This window comes from Peromyscus maniculatus, chromosome X, assembly GCF_049852395.1.
Source record: "Peromyscus maniculatus bairdii isolate BWxNUB_F1_BW_parent chromosome X, HU_Pman_BW_mat_3.1, whole genome shotgun sequence".
NCBI lineage: Eukaryota > Metazoa > Chordata > Mammalia > Rodentia > Cricetidae > Peromyscus > Peromyscus maniculatus.
This window is the reverse complement of record NC_134875.1, coordinates 96,005,187-96,022,927: the sequence shown is the minus strand read 5'-3', so window position 1 is coordinate 96,022,927 and position 17,741 is coordinate 96,005,187. Positions and strand designations below refer to the sequence as shown.

General features: G+C 38.1%; 1 protein-coding gene across 1 annotated transcript; it reads right to left on the bottom strand.

Moving 5' to 3' along the window:
* Positions 1-14,676: 14,676 nt before the first annotated feature.
* LOC121825849 (uncharacterized) lies at positions 14,677-17,527 on the bottom strand. The gene is made up of 2 exons (XM_042269569.2): positions 17,348-17,527; positions 14,677-17,160 (listed from the first exon to the last, which is right to left on the bottom strand). Exons 1-2 carry the CDS (start codon positions 17,489-17,491, stop codon positions 16,735-16,737), a joined length of 570 nt encoding a protein of 189 aa, XP_042125503.1. The 5' UTR covers positions 17,492-17,527; the 3' UTR covers positions 14,677-16,734.
* Between the last annotated feature and the right edge of the window lie 214 nt (positions 17,528-17,741).

Here is a 17,741-nt window from a genome sequence, read left to right as displayed (position 1 = left end):
TTTAAGGACCTCTCTCATCTTCATAAAGTAAATTTTAAGGTCATTTTCCTATGCTTCAGCTGTGTTAGATTGTTCAGGATTTGGCTGTTGTAGGATAGCTGGGCACTGGTGATGCCATATTTCCTTTTCTGTTGTTGATTGTGTTCTTACACTGGTGTTTTGGCATCTGGATTTGAGATGATTTTAAGTCTACGTGTGGCAGTTTCTCAGAAAACTTGGAATCAACCTACTACAAGACTGAGCTATACTGTTCTTGGGTATATACCCAAAGGATGTTCACTCATACCACAAAGACACTTGTACAACTGTGTTCATAGCAGCTTTGTTTGTAACAGCCAGAACCTGGAAACAACCTAAACGTCCCTCAACCAAGGAATGGATTTTAAAAATGTGATGCATTTACACAATGGAGAGTGTTACTCAGCTATTAAAAACAAGGATACCAGGAAATTTGTAGGCAAATGGATGGAACCAGAAAAAATCATCCTGAGGGGGTTAACTCAGACCAAGAAAGATAAACATGGCATGTTCTCACTCATAAGTGTATATTAGCTGTGAAACAAAGGATAGTCTTGGGAAAATCCACAGCTTCAGAGAGGCTAGGTAATAAGGCATGGTCATGGGGCACACCCAGATTTTGTGAGTGAACTGAGGGCAGGTGGGGAATGGAACATGAGCAATGAGGTTCAGGGGTACAGTGGAGAACACTGAAAGAGACTACTGGAAAGGGGGTGTATTTCAGGGTCAGGTAAAAACATGGCATAAGCGAATCTCCAAGGAAGGCCCCAGTTTAGACTCCTAGCAACAGAAAAGTAGCCTGAACTGGCCATTTCCTTTGACAGACTGGTGCCTAGCATAATTGTTATCAGTGAGGCTTCATCCAGCAAATGATAGAAACAGATGCAGAACCACAGCCAAACATTAGGTGGAGCTCAGGGAATCCTGCAGAACAGAAGGTGAACAGATTATAGGAGCCAGAGGGGTCATGAACATCAGAAGAAAACTCACAGAATCAACTAACCTGGGCTCATATGGGCTCTCAAGAGACTGGACTGGCAACCAGGGAGCATGTATGGGACTGATTTAGGCACTCTGCATATATGTTAGTTGTGTAGCTTGGTCCTCTTGTGGAACTCCTAACAGTGGGAACAGGGGCTGTCTGTGACTCTTTTACAGGCTTTTGGGATCCTATTCCTCATACTGGGTTGCCTTGCCCAGCCTTAATATGTGGGGAGTTGCTTAGTCTTACTGCAATTGATATGCCATGTTTGGTTAATACTCATGGGGGACCTGTTCTTTCCTAAACAGAAATGGAGGAAGAGTGGATTGGGGTTTGGGAACAGCGGGGAGATTGGAGAGAGGGACTCGAAGGACAGGAGGAGGGGAAATTGAGGCTGGGATGCAAAACAAACAAACAAATACATAAACAAATAAGTTTATTTTTAAAAAAGAATATATGATCGTCAGGTATTATTTAGTAACAACTATATATGGATATTTTATTCATAAAAATTTCAAATATTGAGTCCCCAGGGGAGTCCTTGCCTTGGAGTAGGTGGGAATGAGCAGCAGATTGGGGGAGGGCGGGGTGTGGTGGGAGGAGGGAGGACAAGGGAATCCATGGCTTATATGTAAAATTAAATTAATTATAAATTTAAAAAAAGATTTCCAATAAAGATGAATTTATTATGCATATAGCTAAAATATTCTCATCTAACCATGCAAATCAGTTCATTCTCTTTGTTACTAATATACAGACAGAAAAACATTTCAATTTTGTTTACAAGTGGAATGTTTTTCAGAGGAGCTGCTATTTTTCTATCTAACAAAAAACTCTTCAAATTACTTCACAAAGTAAAATTTTCAAGGAAGTTCTGAAGTAACTGATGTTTAAAGTTTGTTGCTGGGAAAAGATGAGGCCAAGGTAAAAATAAATTAAGCCAAGTTCAATTTTTTTGACAATAAATATGATTTGTAAGACAATTAGAACAAGTTTAGCCCTGAGTCAAAAATTGAAAGTTTGTTCAAAAGCATTGGAAGACAAGCTTTTAGTTATTGGTGGATTATACAGCTAAACTATAGAATTAGAAAATGACTTAAGCACTTGACTCCTAGCTATATTAATCTGTAATAGAACTTCAGTATCCAATAGAGAATGTTTGTTCTACTTGCCCTGAGAGACTGATGAAGAGTAAATCTTTTCTACAGGTGATTAGATTTGTAATTTGAGGGAGCAGTTTTAGGGGGCAAGATTTTAATGAAACTAAGTGGATGATGTCCTTTGTGGATAGAAAGATATGGAGCCATATTCCCTATCAGCCAATTCCCAGCTTCAGACAAGTTATATGAATTACTTAGACTTGGCCTCAAGTAGGTAAGAACATACCTTGAAAGACTTTAATCATCTTGAAAGTTAAATGTAAAATGCCTAGCACAGTTTGCAGGCTGTAGGAAAAGGATAATAACTTGTAGTTTTAATTGGTGTTTTTCAGCTAAATTTTCTTCCAGGTGAACATGATATTAGAATTCTTTCTTTTCCCCTATATATAGCTCTAGTTACAGTTTATTTTTTCCAATGTGAAAATATGCAACTGTTCGTTAAAATTGGAAAATAATATAAAAACAGCAGCTTCAAGGATATGGTAGAGGCAAGATCATGACATCTAAACATGTCCATGTTTCAAGTCCCGGAATTGGAATATGTTGAATTATATAGCAAAATAGACTTTGCAGATGTGATTGTGTTAAATATTTTGAACATGTTCTACTCAGGTAGACTTGTTGTACTCATATGAGGGAAACAGGAAGAGTTATAGTCATAGTAAAAGGTTATAGAAGGACAGAAACAGAATTGAAATGATGCACTGTTGTGGAATATTACTTTAACTAGGCAAAGATGTGTAACATTTGTTTATGCTGCATTTGGTTAATTATGTAAAGATGTGTTGCATTTGTATTAGTTAAATAAAATTAACCTGGGCTATGAGAGGCTGGGTTAGCAACTAGTTGACAGAAAACAGCAGGGAGTAGTGGAGCATGGGTTTTGAGTTGGGGTGGTATGGAAGGAGAGATGGAAGAAATGAAGAAAAGGAGGTTAGATTCAAGGATCTTTTTCTGAAAAGAAATAAGGGGATATAGGAATGATAGGATAAAAGGGTTATTGAATGTACGTTAAACTAAAAAATAACTATTAATATTGGATATTTTACATTGGTATGGATTTTTATATATTGATGCAAATTTAAGGTTATTTTTGTTAGAACATAATGTATATGTATTTCTACTCTAGTTTAAGGGATGTTTGTATATTGGTACAAATTTATAGGATTTTTTTACAACATACTGTATATATGTTTCTACTCTTGCTTAAGATATTACACCTAGCCGGGCGTTGGTGGCGCACGCCTTTAATCCCAGCACTCGGGAGGCAGAGCCAGGCGGATCTCTGTGAGTTCGAGGCCAGCCTGGGCTACCAAGTGAGCTCCAGGAAAGGCACAAAGCTACACAGAGAAACCCTGTCTCGAAAAAACCAAAAAAAAAAAAAAAAAAAAGATATTACACCTATGGAGTTCATTTAAAAATGTAAAGTAAACTTCTGATCCTTAAGTGCTTTTACTATAAACAGTTTAGGCTAACTAAAAAAAAATGCAGGGTAGTAGTTAGTCATCTATAACAATCAAACTGGTGGTTATGTTAGGTATGTGTTCAAGGTCATACAGAGATATATTTTAGGTAGATAGATGCTATTTAAATACTTCAAAGATCCATAGGATATGGAATTTAAAATATTTTGTTAACATAGGGCTTTTCATGACAGTGGAAAAACTCTGCTTCTGACAGCACCAATCTACTTCATAAAAGGATGATGGGCATTGAAGAACCTCCATATGGAGTTTGCTTTCATTGTGGCAAAGCTAGCCACTTGGGCAAGAAACTACCATTGCCTTGACTGCTCACAGTATGCTGTCCAAACTAGACAAGCAGGACACAAAGGAAAACGACTGTCAATCTTTGCCAAGACAAGGCAGGAAAGTACTTAAAATTCCTACCTCATAGAAAAGTCTGCCAGATATTCTAGGCCTGTAGGCTGAAGAAGGATGCCATAGAATTTCAGAGGAACCTTGCATGACTGTCCAGGCAGCCATATGTCTCTGTCATTTCTATAGTTTTGGAAGTTACTTGCTCTGCACTTTTTGTTTACTTGGGTAATATCATATCCTTCTGTGGTCTTCCATGGAGTTCAAGAGTAGATAATTAGATAATTATAGTCAAAGGTTTCTTTTAGTTATAATAGATGGTGAACTAGGTACAAAACTTTGGTCTGACCAAGATAGGATAAATATGGAATATTTTCTTTGAATTTGCCAAATACCAATGGATTGGATATTATAAATGTAAGTCTTACTTATAACTGTCCTTATTGTATATAGTTTTACTATGTCAAAGTTAAAACCCTTCCTTTTTATTTAGACAAAAAAGGGGGAAATGTTGTAGAATATTATTTTATTTCTGCTGAAATGTGATATTTTATTTGTATGTTATAAATAAAGTTAGCCTAGAGATCAGAGGTCATAGACATAAACGGAAGTCAGGTGGTGGTAGCACATTCCCTTAATATGATCACATGGCAGGCAGAGTCTCTGTGTGTTCAAGGACACAGCCAAGTGTGGTGACACACCACTTTAATCCCAGTACCAACCATAGAGACCTAGAGGTCTGTATAGATAGGCAGTGTCCTTCTAAATCTGTCCTGGTTCCCACAGTCCAAACTTGGGCTTATTCTGATCAACTGAGACTTGTAGTAGCAACATCTAGGCTTTAGCAGGTTGCCAAATCCCATGCCCTGGCCCAGTCCCATCAATTCCAGATATGCTCTAGCCAACATACAGGCTCCAGACAAGGTGCTACCTGTACCCAACCACAGCACCCTTTGTGCTATCTCCAACACCCCACTCTATACCCACACTTCTCATATCTTCCTCCAGGGTACAGCTTGGTATATAAGCCCCTACCTGGTACTTGTTTTGCACATTCATCTAGATCTAGCATGAGTTTAATAGCCAGCATCCTTGGCTATTCTAGCTTCTTGCCCCTTGTATTAAGGACTTCTAGGCAGTAGAAGCCCAAATCCTACAGCTCAGACTAATCTCACAAATCCTCCTGTACAGTAGCTAACATTGAGGCTTATCCTAGAACCTACTCTACCAGAATCTATCCATAGGACAAGCAGTGTAGACTATACTACTTATTACTCCTTATTCGTTCTTTCCATGTCTTCCCGAGGGCCTAACTTGTTGAATAAAACCCCTACTCAATACTTGTTTTTACGTAAAGTACTGTTCTAGCCAGATAACTTATCCAGTGTCCAAACATTCCCCAGCCCACTCCCCTAGCAACCTCTAGGATTCCTAGTCCCAACAACAACCCCTGTACTGGGAAAAGTATCCTGATTCCACGCCTCCCTTACCAAACCACAGGAACTTTGGCTGCCTACATCCCCCTTTCCATGCCCAGGATGTCTATATCCTCCAGATTGCAAACAGGTGAAATGTGGTATCACGCACCCCAATAAAACTTATCTGGGCATCAGAGGGCAGTACCAGCCACTAGATTAGACATAGAGGCCAGACAGTGATGGCACACACCCTTCATCCTATCACTCAGGAGACAGAGATCCTCTGAGTTCAAGGCCAAACAGGAAACAGAACCAGGCATGGTCGCACACACCTTTAATCTCAAGACTTGAGATCTCATACCTTTTCTTGGGAAACACACAAGCTTTTAATCCCAGCAAGTAAGACGGAAGGGCAGATAAAAGGTATATAAAATGTGAGGAAACAAGAACTCACTCTCTTGAAACTGAGGATTTCCTAGAGGTAAAAACTTGTGGCTGGCTTCTTCTGCTTTTCTGATCTTTCAGATTTTACCCCAATATCTGGCTCTGGGTTGTTTTTTTTTTTTTTTTTTAAATTATAAAACCCTTTAAGACTCGTGTTACAGATAACACCAGATAATTGTTTTTCAAATATTCTGGAGTCCAAACGCTTGGAACATCATCAGGTAACCCTAGAATAGCTGCTTGCTCTCACTAGTAGTGACTTGTAGTTTTTCACAGGGTCCCAAATCTTTGCTCCAGCCTAGTCTTAACATGTGCTCCTGTGCTAGGCAACATCTAGGTTCCTGCAATGACCTCCCACTGTAACAAGACTCACAGGACCATTTGTATACCTCTACAACTCAACTCTATACCCAGATTTCCCTTGTCCTCTCCGGGATCGAACCTGTGGAGTAACCTCAAACATAATCTTGACACTTTTTTCCACATCCTGCTGAATTATCTCATTACCCTATCCTAGTCAGACAACCTACAAAACATAGTAGGGGCCTCCAGGCGTCGAAGGGGTCCCAAATCCAAGTTGCCAGCCTAGTGCCAGAATTCATCTTTTGCTACAGCCCAATTCAATGTTCACACCAGGACTTATACTACCCATATCTTCCCACATCTACCTTCAGGACACCTTGCGCCACCTAAAGAACCCCACTTCATATCCAGACTTCCTGTGTTCTCCTTCATGGTTAGCCTGCTGAGTATACCTCTCTCTGATACTTGTTGTTCCACAATTCTGCCATGTCTAGATTGGTCTCACAACCAGTGCCCATGCCTAGTATTGCTATCAGCTCCTTGTCATAGATACCTCTACGCTTCTGCAGACTCTAATCCCTCCAACTGGCCTGGTCCTGACACATTGCATTGTGCTGTAGACAGCATACAAACTCCCAAAGGGATCCATCCTACCTGCATCCATCCACAGGACACATTTAGATGTTTAATCCACGTCACTATATAACTACAAGACTTATCACAATCCACAGCTCCCAGAATTTAGCCTGGTGAGCAATCCCCAACATACAAAAGAACACTTGTGTTTCCAGATACTGACTAGCCTACTCTGGTCACCTGAACCTTGCAGTTGCAGGCTGTAGTCTTCAAGGTTACAGAAGAGACAGGAGCAGCAGTTAGGTTTGGATTCTAAAAAAGAGGAACAGAAAATCCTATAATCTGAACCCAGGGGAGAATAGTCCATGTTTTAGCATTATGAAAGTGAAGGAAATCTAATCATAACTAGATTGAAATAAACGGTTTCAATGCAATCTCCTTTGGCCTCCATTTACATTTCTGATTCTCATGCTCTACACTGAAAGAATTCGGAGGAGGCACACAGTATGAAATAGATAAAGTAAACAGACATTGTTGCATAGTAAAGTTGTATATTCTTAAAGTGAGGATATGGAAAGTGGACATTAGCAGGAGAAAAAAGCATTTGAAGGGAAACGCTACCAGGAATGATAGTTGGCAGTGGCCAGAGAAACCACTGTGAAGTTCTACATGTTTTAGACAGGCTTTATACTATTTCTAAAGTCTCTGTCTGAAATGGACATTTTTCTTTAGGGTCATATTTCCATTCAAAGATGAGGTTAGAAGGCCCATTCGGATTGACTCTTTTTTTTCCTTAACCCTAACCTTACCCCAACTTGGTTTGACTCTTAATGGGGTTCTGTACTGAAAGCTGATTACTAGAATTCTTCTAAATTTCCTGGAAGATCACAATGTTATGTGTCTACCCAGGGCCAGAGTTAGACTCAGCGCCCATTCTTTTGACCCATAATGATATTCATTAGCTTCATTTCCTAGTTTTATAACTGATTTGCTGATCAAGAAGGAAAGGTCAATCCTCATGAGAAAATGTTGTAGAGGGAAGAATTACTAACTCTAAGAACATTTTTAAAAGCCATATGAAAACCAATTATTCTATTAGCTACTATTCCATAAGTTTAATTTAACACTGAACAGTGGCTAATACCTGAACCAGAAGCCATAGGTTGCTAAATAAAAAGCCTGGTGCCAGGTATTGAAGGTGTGGAATTTTTCACCTGAGTTGTTTGTCAGGGATGCCCCAGAACTACCCCTAAACAATACAGGCTATTGGCTTTGCTCTCCCTTGCCCACCAGAACTACATGGTAAGATCCTATTACTGAACACACCACATACTTTTGATTCCAAAACATGGAGAAATCAAGATGTTACTAACCATGTAACTTCTTCCCTGCTGGCTAGCTTTTGTACTACCAGAAGTGCTGTGTAGGCTGGTGTGTGTGTATGGATGGGAAGATCATCTGTAGTCTTACCTAGCTAAGAATCTTGCAAGTTATATTCATGAACAACATAGCAAAATATGTCCATGAATGCAAGAGTGGAACAAACTATATGGGGATAGCCAACTGCTAAAGAGTGAACTTAAGGCCTACTCCACAGAAAGCAACACATGTATGCTGCTGTAACCCTTGCTGAGAACACACGGTTATGGAGCTCACAGGCCCCAGGACTGAACCTAATACTATTATTTTGCTAAATGAATTAAGTACCAAACTGCACTCTAAATTCATATTTCTATAACTACAGTTCAGTGTACTTCTTAGACCCAGAGAACTTTATGCAGTAGTTTTTAGTTTAAAAAGTCTTTCAAAAGTGGTCATCCTACAAAAAATAAGTGGATATGGAATGCTCAGCTACAAAATGGACATCTGTACCTCTCTCCTCAAGGTTCAGAGACCATTGCAGAGGGCATTTTAAAAGATTTTAAGAGTTAGAGGCTCCAGAAGACAACAGTGAAATAGTGTCCTCCAGACATGACAGGGTCATTGCTCTCATGAATTCAAAGCAGTTGTGGTTGCATGCATAAGGCCTGCATAAGATTAAGCCAATTAGTATTCCAGGATGTACTGGGGGAGGGCTTAGGACTCTCCACCTCTAACTGACAAACTACTGACAGTTGGTGGCTTCTAGAGAATTATGAAAGAATGAGAATGAAATCTATAATATCAGTTAGTCACTAGTTGCTTTTTAAACTTGATTTTAAGAGGTTTTTTTTATATCATTTAAATGTGAAAATTAGGGATAAAAATATGAATGCTTAGTCACCAAGGAGTGCAACTATTTGGAAAAGATTAAGAGGTATGGCCTTGTTGGAGTGGGTGTGGCAATGTTGGATCAATAGACTAGTAACTAATATGAGGATTAGGAGTCAGTTTGCTTTAAGAGTGTCATCTATGGTAAGTCAACCATGCTCAAATGTATTTCCCATACCCATGATTATAAGCATAGCTTTAACTGAGTAGGTTACTATAAAAAATAAAAGACATGAAGGGGTGTTTTATTTTGTCATATGCCTTTTCTGCATCTAGTGAGATGATCATGTGGTTTTTTTCTTTGAGGTTTTTTATATGGTGTATTACAGTGACAGACTTTCATATTTGAACCATCCTTGCATTCCTATGATGAAGCCTACTTGATCGTGGTGGATAATTGTTTTGATGTGTTCTTGGAGTCTGTTTGCCAGTATTTTATTGAGTATTTTTGCATCAATGTTCATGAGGGAGATCAGTCTGTAGTTCTCTTTCTTTGTTGTATCCTTGTTCGGTTTAGGAATCAGGGTAATTGTAGCCTCATAGAAGGAGTTTGGTAATGTTCCTTCTGTTTCCATTGTGTGGAACAATTTAGAGAGTATTGGTATTTACTCTTCTTTGAAGATCTAGTAGAATTCTGCGCTGAAACCATCTGCTCCTGGGCTTTTTTTTTGCTTGGGAGACTTTTAATGACTGTTTCTATTTCCTTAGGGGTTATTGGACTATTTAAATAGTTTATCTGGTTTTGATTTAACTTAGGTATGTGGTACCTATCCAGAAAATTATCCATTTCTTTTAGGTTTTCCAGTTTTGTGAAGTAGAGGATTTTGAAGTATGACCTGATGATTCTCTGGATTTCCTCAATGTCTGTTGTTATGTCCCCCTTTTCATTTCTGATTTTGTTAATTTGGATTCTCTCTCTCTGTCTTTTGGTTAGTTTGGATAAGGGCTTGCCTATCTTATTGATTTTCTCAAAGAACCAGCTCTTTGTTTCATTAATTTTTTGTAATGTTCCCTTTTGTTTCTATTTTATTGATTTCACCTCTCACTTTGATAATTTCCTGGAGTGTATTCTTCCTGGGAGACTTTGCTTTTTCTTGTTCTAGAGACTTCAGGTGTGCTGTTAAGTCACTAGTGTGAGATTTCTCCAACTTCTTTATGTGGGCATTGACTGCTATGAATTTCCCTCGTAGCACTGCTTTCATAGTGTCCCATAAGTTTGGGTATGTGGAATCTTCATTTTCGTTGATCTCTAGGAAGTCTTTCATTTCTTTATTTCTTCCTTAACTCATTGGTGATTCAGCAGAGCATTATTCAGTTTCCATGAGATTGTTGGTTTTCTGTAGTTTTTGTTGTTGTTGAAATCTAACTTTAAACCATGGTGGTCTGATAGAACACAGGAGGTTATTCCAATTGTTTTGTATCTGTTGAGATTTGCTTTGTGGCCAAGAATGTGGTCGATTTTAGAGAAAGTTCCATGGGGTGCTGAGAAGAAGGTATATTCTTTTTTGTTAGGATGGAATGTTCTGTCTGTAGATATCTATTAGGTCCATTTGGGTCATGACATCAGTTAAGTCCTTTATTTCTCTGTTAAGTTTCAATTTGGGAGATCTGTCCAGTGGTGAAAGTGGGGTGTTGAGATCTCCCACTATTAATGTGAGAAAGACTGCTTTCACAGTGCCTACTTACAATAATTCTCAACTGGTTAAAAGATTTCAATGGAGAGTCCTCCCACAGGGAATGTTGAATAGCCCAACTCTGTGCCAATATTTTGTACAACAGCCATTGGAAGTGATATGTAAAAAATTTCCTAAATCTATAATTTATCATTATATGGATGATATGTTATTAGCGGACTCAAATCAGATACTTTAGAATGTTTGAAGAAGTAAAGAAAATTTTGCCTTGCTGGGGATTACAAATTGCTCCTGAAAAGATACAAAGAGGAGATTCTATTAATTATTTAGGATATAAAATAGAGCTACAAAAAATTAAACCCCAAAAGGTGCAAATTATGAGAGATAGACTACAGACTCTTAATGATTTTAAAAGATTATTTGGAGACATTTCTCATATATGAACTATTGTTGGGGTAAAAAATGAACTGAATAATTTGTTCAAAACCTTAGAAGGTGACAAGGACTTAAATAGTCCAAGGGAATTATCACCTGAAGCTGAGAAAGAATTGGCCTTGGTAGAAAAGAAAGTACATGAAGGGCACGTGGATCTTATTGATTCGAAGCTTGAATGCATTTTGGTTATTTTACCTTCTAGGCATTCTCTTACAGGAATATTAATGCAGAGGGAAGATATTATATTGGAATGGATATTTTTACCAAATAAAACAATTAAAAACTTATGTGGAAAAAATATCTGACTTGATTTGGAAAGGAAAATTGAGACTTCATCGATTAGCAGGAATAGACCCGACATAAATTGTTGTACCTTTAACTAAAGAGGACATTGAAAAATTATGGACAGAAAGTGAACCTTGGCAAAGAGCTTGCAGTAATTTTTTAGGAGAAATTAACAGTAAATATCCCAAAAGTAATAGAATTGATCTTATAAAGAGAGCTGATTGGATCTTGCCTCGAATTGTACGGGAAAAACTCATATCTGGAGTTTGTACATTTTATACAGATGCCAACAAACAAGGAAAGGCAGGTTACAAATCAAAAAAAATTAAGTAAAGTGGTTCAAAGTCCTTATAATTCAGGTCAAAAATCAGAATTGTATGCTATTCCATTGGTATTAATGGATTTTTCAGAACCTCTCAACAAAGTTACTGACTCTCAGTATGCTGAATGAGTGGTATTACATATTGAGACTGCAGAATTTATCCCTGATGCTTCAAAATTAACTTAACTATTTATTAAATTATAAGATACAATCAGGAAAAGGAGTCATCCTTTATACATAACTCACATTTGATCCCATACTGGTCTGCCAGGCCCTCTAGTACAAGGCAATGATGAGATTGATAAATTATTGATAGGAAATGTGCTGGAGGCCTCAGAATTTCAAAAAGAACATCATGTCAATAGTAAAAGTTAAAGAACGGATTTTTCCAAAACCTGGCAACAAGCCAAGGGAATTATAAAGTAATGTCCTACTTGTTCCTTTTTACAATCAAAAGTCATTACCAGCAGGATGTAACCCAAAGGGTACTCAGAGGAATGAAATCTGGCAGATGGATGTGTTTCACTTTGCAGAATTTGGAAAACTGAAATATGTACACCATACCATCAATACTTATTCAGGATTTCAATGGGCAACTGCTTTGAGTTCTGAAAAAGCTGATTTTGTAATCACTCATTTGCTAGAAGTTATGGCCATCATGGGTATACCTGCACAAATCAAAACTGACAATGCTCCATCATATATCTCTGTTAAAATGAAACAGTTTTTTGCTTATTACAATATAAAGCATGTTACAGGTATATCACATAATCCTACAGGTCAAGCAGTTATAGAAAGATCAAACAGAACTCTAAAGGATATGCTAAATAAACAGAAATGGGTAACAAAAACCCCCAGAAATACACTGCATAATGCTCTTCTAACTTTGAATTTTCTGAATGCCAATGAGAAAGGAACAACAGCTGCAGAGAGACATTGGATAATGGAAAAAAACTACAGAATTAAATCAGCCTATATACTTCAATGATGTGCTGACCTCAGAATGGAAACCAGGATATGTGTTACGTTGGGGACAAGGTTTTGCTTTTGTTTCTACAGGAGAAGATAAGCTGTGGATACCATCAAAATTGATAAAGGTTCGATTTGAACAAGAGAGGCCTTTTAATTAGAGGAGGTGATATTTCATCAACCAGCATGACCATCCAATTTGAACTAACTTATACCATTAACAAATGCCTTTTTATTTAATCAGATAATAACTTGCCAAAAAGGAACCTCCCCAAAATTAGTCTTGGGGAAAGTTTTTTTTGTTTTTGTCTTTTAGGAGATTGAAGGCTAAAGAATCTGAAGAACACTGGACAAATGAGACAACTGAAGAAAAAGGATAAATCACCTATCCCAGGAAACAGAGTGAAATGGCGTATGGGTGTATCATCTAAAAAAATTTATGTCTTCGTAAATGTTTGTTTCTGCTCTTCTCTAAAGAAATTTAACACTATTCATCTTCTTGTAGTCCCAGTTCAATTAAACTTTAAAGCTGACTTTGGAGTTGGAGAATGGCTCTCTCCTTCTTTAAACTCAAGCATGTTGTTAAAAGGAAAATGCAAACTCCCTGTATCATGCCAGAAGAAAAGAGCCATCTTCTGCTATGGGACAGCAGAAAAACCAAATTAATTAAGGGGCTATTCTATCACTACTAATATCAATTCTTTGATTTTATTCTGTTTATTGAAACTTTTCTTAAAGTATGAATTTTATATCAAAATTTACAAGATTAATATAGATACATATATATATATACATATACATTATATATATATATATATACATATTTTAAACTTTGTTAAGATATGAATGGTCATATAGAGTACTAACTAATTCTAGAAAAAAGGCTTCAATTAGCTGCCTATATATGTCTTTGTGTTTGCGTCTCTTATCAGTTTTCTGCAGGAAATCACGGCCAGGCCTAACATCAACTGAAGTCTCCAGAAAGAAAATGGGACCCCACAACAACAACAATTCCACGTGGACAATAATAATATCACTAAGCTGACAAATATCATCTACAGATCAGCTTTAGACTACAAAGTGCTCAGAGCAATTTTGAGAGGGCTAGCTGAGATGATCCAGCTTCAAAGACTACTTGAATAAGGACTTGAGATAAACTCTGAACTTTGGCATTATGCTCAAACTGGACAACCAGGGATATAGTTACCTTTCCTAGAATTTGACAATTAACCCCAAATTTTTCTTTTCAGAATAAATATACCTTCACCCATACCCAGCAGGAAGCAATTTTAAGAATACGACGCCCACATTCCCAAAGAGGTGGTGTGGGGCAGGTGGTTTTTTTGTTCTTTTAATGGGTTTTGGGTCTGGGATAATTTTTCATTGTTTAGGAGGGTTGGTTACAAGTTGTTGTTAAGGGTTAGGAAAAGGGCTAAGCAAAGGAGGTTAGATTTAAGGTTCTTGTTTAAAAAAAAAGAAGAAAAAGAAAAAGACAATTACTAGTTTTAAATACTTTATATTGGATTGGAATTTTTTAGGTTGTATACAAATTATACATATTGAAGTTGATATTGTTAGAAAATGCTATATGTATATTTCTAATTTTGTTCAAGATATTGTGCTTATACCATTCATTTAACAATGTAATGCCAATTACTGATCCTTGAATGTTATTGTTACCAACTATTAGGATAAAAAGAAATGAAAGTTAGTAGACATTACAATAGAACTTGTAGTCATATTAGGTATGTTTTCAAGTTTGAGCAGATATATTTTAGATAGATGGGTCATCTTCAAACCCTTCAGAGATCTACAGAATATGGCATTTAAAATGTTTTAATAACTTAGAAAATTTTTCTTTTTGTTATGACTATGAGACATGTTGGCTTCTGGCAGTACCAATCTACTTCAGAGAGAATATGGGCATGGAAGAAACTGCATATGGAGTTAACTTTCATTGTGGCAAAAGTTAGCCACCGGACAACAAAGTATCCTTGAATCCACTACTGAAAAACAGCACAAAATGGACAGACAGGACACGAAATAAAGGACTACTGATTCTTGCCAAAACAAGTGTGGTTATAGCTTTATCAAAAGACATCTTCTGAGGCCAGGACAATATGGCATCATCCCTGAAGTGGCCTTTGCAATCCAGAAAAGGTACAGTGCCCTTTTCTTCAAAGGTAGATGAACAGGCAGTGGGCCGATGGCTTCTGATGTGCAATGGAACAAGGGCTGAAACAGTTACTCTTGAAGAGTGACTAACCTCACACATCTCAATAGTAGACTGGCATTTAATAGAGGGATGTGGAGCAGAACGAGATGCTGAGATGAAGCCACAAATACACAGCCAAGAAGAATGGACAGCTGAATTAAAAAAAAAAAAAAAACATCAATAATTTCCAGAATTTAAAATCCTGAATCATGACATGACACTAGTGGAATTCAGATGTTTCTGGTACATGAACTGCTCTCACCAAATGTGAGGTCAAACTGTTGACCTTGTATACATCCTACTTCACAAATGAGTCTGTCAGATACCCAAAGCCTATAGGCTGAAGATGATGCCCCAATGCTATGGAGAAACCTTGGGTGACTGTCCAGGCAGCTGGCTGTTTCTGTCAACTCACATTTTTTTTTGGAAGTTGCTTGCATGCACTTCCTGTTTTTATTTTTGTTAGGTAATATTATTTCCTTCTTGGGCCTCTGAGGGAGTTGAAGATTAGTTAGTTATAGTTGAAGATTAGTTAGTTATAGTTGAAGATTAGTTAGGATAGAAAGTCAATTAGGTACATTTTGCACTTACCAAAATAGGATAGATAATGGAATTATTTTCTCTGAATTTGTCAAATACAAATGGACTAGACATTGTTTTGGTATTTATTACTTGTATATATGGTATATAGTTATTGTACTTTTGTATATAGTTTTTCTTATATTAGTTATAACTTTTCCTGGACTGAGTCTACCAGGTTGATCTCAGTCCTCGGGAGAGGCTTTGCCCTGGAGGAGGTGGGAATGGGGGCTGGGCTGGGGAGAAGGAGAGGGGAGCAGGAAGGGGGAAAACAAGGGAATCTGTGGCTGTTATGTAGAACTGAATGGTATTGTAAAACAAAATTAAATTAAATAAAAAAATAAAGAAAAAGGGAAATATGATGATATTTTATTTGTACTGAAATGTGATTTTATTTGTATGTTAATAAATAAAGTTGCCTGGGGGTCAGAGCTAATAGCAAGCCATAGCAGAAGCTGGGTGGTGGTGGTACACGCCTTTAATCCCAGCACTTGTGAGGCAGAGCTAGGCCGATCTCTGTGTGTTCAAGGATACACCTAGCATGGAGACACATGCCTTGAATCTCAATACCAACCATAGAAGACCTGGAGGTCTGTATAGATGGGCAGTGACGAGGAGATCATGTGGTTGGGCTTACAACCAATGAGAAGGCAAACAGAAAATCTATATAAAGACAAACACACAGGAAGTAGCTGTCTGGCTGAGGAGGACAGCAGCAGCAGTGAAGGGTAAGGTTTTTAGCTCTTAGCTATTTCTCTGACCTCTTGGGCTTTCATATTTGCATTGGCTCTGTGTTTCTTATTTAACAAGATGGTTACATCTACACATGTGGCTATCTTCCAATTTATAGAAAGCAGTGCGACAAAGTTTCAAGTACATGAGTAACACACTTTGGCCCATTCATGCAGACCTTGGGCACATGTTGCCTCTGTTCTCAGCTGTGGTATCAGTTCTGGATAAGGGAAAAACAAGGATATGATATGTTTTCATTTTGAAAATCAGAGTGGTTCTTCATGGGATGAACCCATGTCCCACTCATTAGGCAGGAGTCCTTTTCCCATAAGCTCATTCCTGTGGCAGATATAGAGTAAAAATATTTCTTTTTTGAAATTGAACTTAAGCTCCCCATTCCTGTATTCCTGTTAATCATGTGGTTTTACCATATAAAAAAGAATGTGCTAGCTTTTTAGTATAACTAAAGTGGAGTAACATAACTATACCTATTTAAAATATTTTTATCTTGCCAGAGCTTTAGGATAGGATCAAAGTTATACTAACATGTATTATACATTTTCACTTCCTACAAGTTGAGCATCTGATAATATACCTATACACTCTTCAATGTAAAACCCATAGGGCTTGCTTCAGAGGAAGTGAGTTGATCCTCAGCAGGATTTGCAAGTTGGTCCATTAGAGGCTGTGGCTCCTCCATCAATGGTGAATCTTTGCCTTTCTTTGCCACAGATGGAGTTATTTCTTCAGCATCAGTCATGGTGCTTGCTTCACAGGTAGTGGGTTGGTCTACCAGAGACTGTGTCTCCTCCATCTTCAGCACAGGTGGAGTTACTTCTTCAGGATCAGTCATGGTGCTTGCTTCAGCAGGCTTTGCAGGTTGCAGCACAAGAGGCTGTTTCTCCTCCATCTGTGGTGAATCTTTGCCTTTCTTTGCCATGGGTGGAGTTAATTCTTCAGAATCCTTCCTGGTGCAACTCCTTTGCAGGCCACATTTCCTACGTTTGTTGTTCTTTAGGCCCTGGGATGGCAAGAGGGAGGACACAAGAGTTAATTTAGGGTGAAGGTCAGGATAAGCATGTGAAGGGTTCTTTGTCGGAACAGGTGAGGATAGGTAAGGGGATTTAGGCCAGGGCAGAGAAAGGTAGTTACTTTAGGCAAGAGTGAATCAGTGGAGGAGGGAGTTTGGGTACGGTGGGTCATCTCACCGTTCCATTAAGAATGCCTGGGGGATAAAGTTTGTAGGCCGCCTTGGTCTTTATCGGTGTGACAGGATTGGCCACTGCTTGAGTATTCATTGAAAAAGCAGAAAGATCCGCTCCGGAAGCGGATTTCTTGATCACATTTGCCATTGTCAGGATTTAGTTGCGTTACCCTCGAGAGGTCTCATCAACTGCCAGAGCAAAGCAGGCCACACCCCTCAAGCCTGATTGGTCATCAAGGTCTCAACCAATAGTAGGCGAGCTCGTGTTCTGACATCACAAAGCATGGCTCTGACCCTGGTGAAGGAAAGAACAGCAGGATGTACACCACTGGGGACACTTCTTATGATGGGGGGAAGATGCTGAGAAGGCAAAGAGACTCCAGTCTTAAAAGGAGACT

Coding starts and splice junctions, on each gene's coding strand:
- LOC121825849 (XM_042269569.2), bottom strand. CDS start 17,491: ATGGCAAATGTGATCAAGAAATCCGCTTCCGGAGCGGATCTTTCTGCT. Junction 17,161..17,347: donor CAGGCATTCTTAATGGAACG/GTGAGATGACCC, acceptor TTGCCATCCCAG/GGCCTAAAGAACAACAAACG.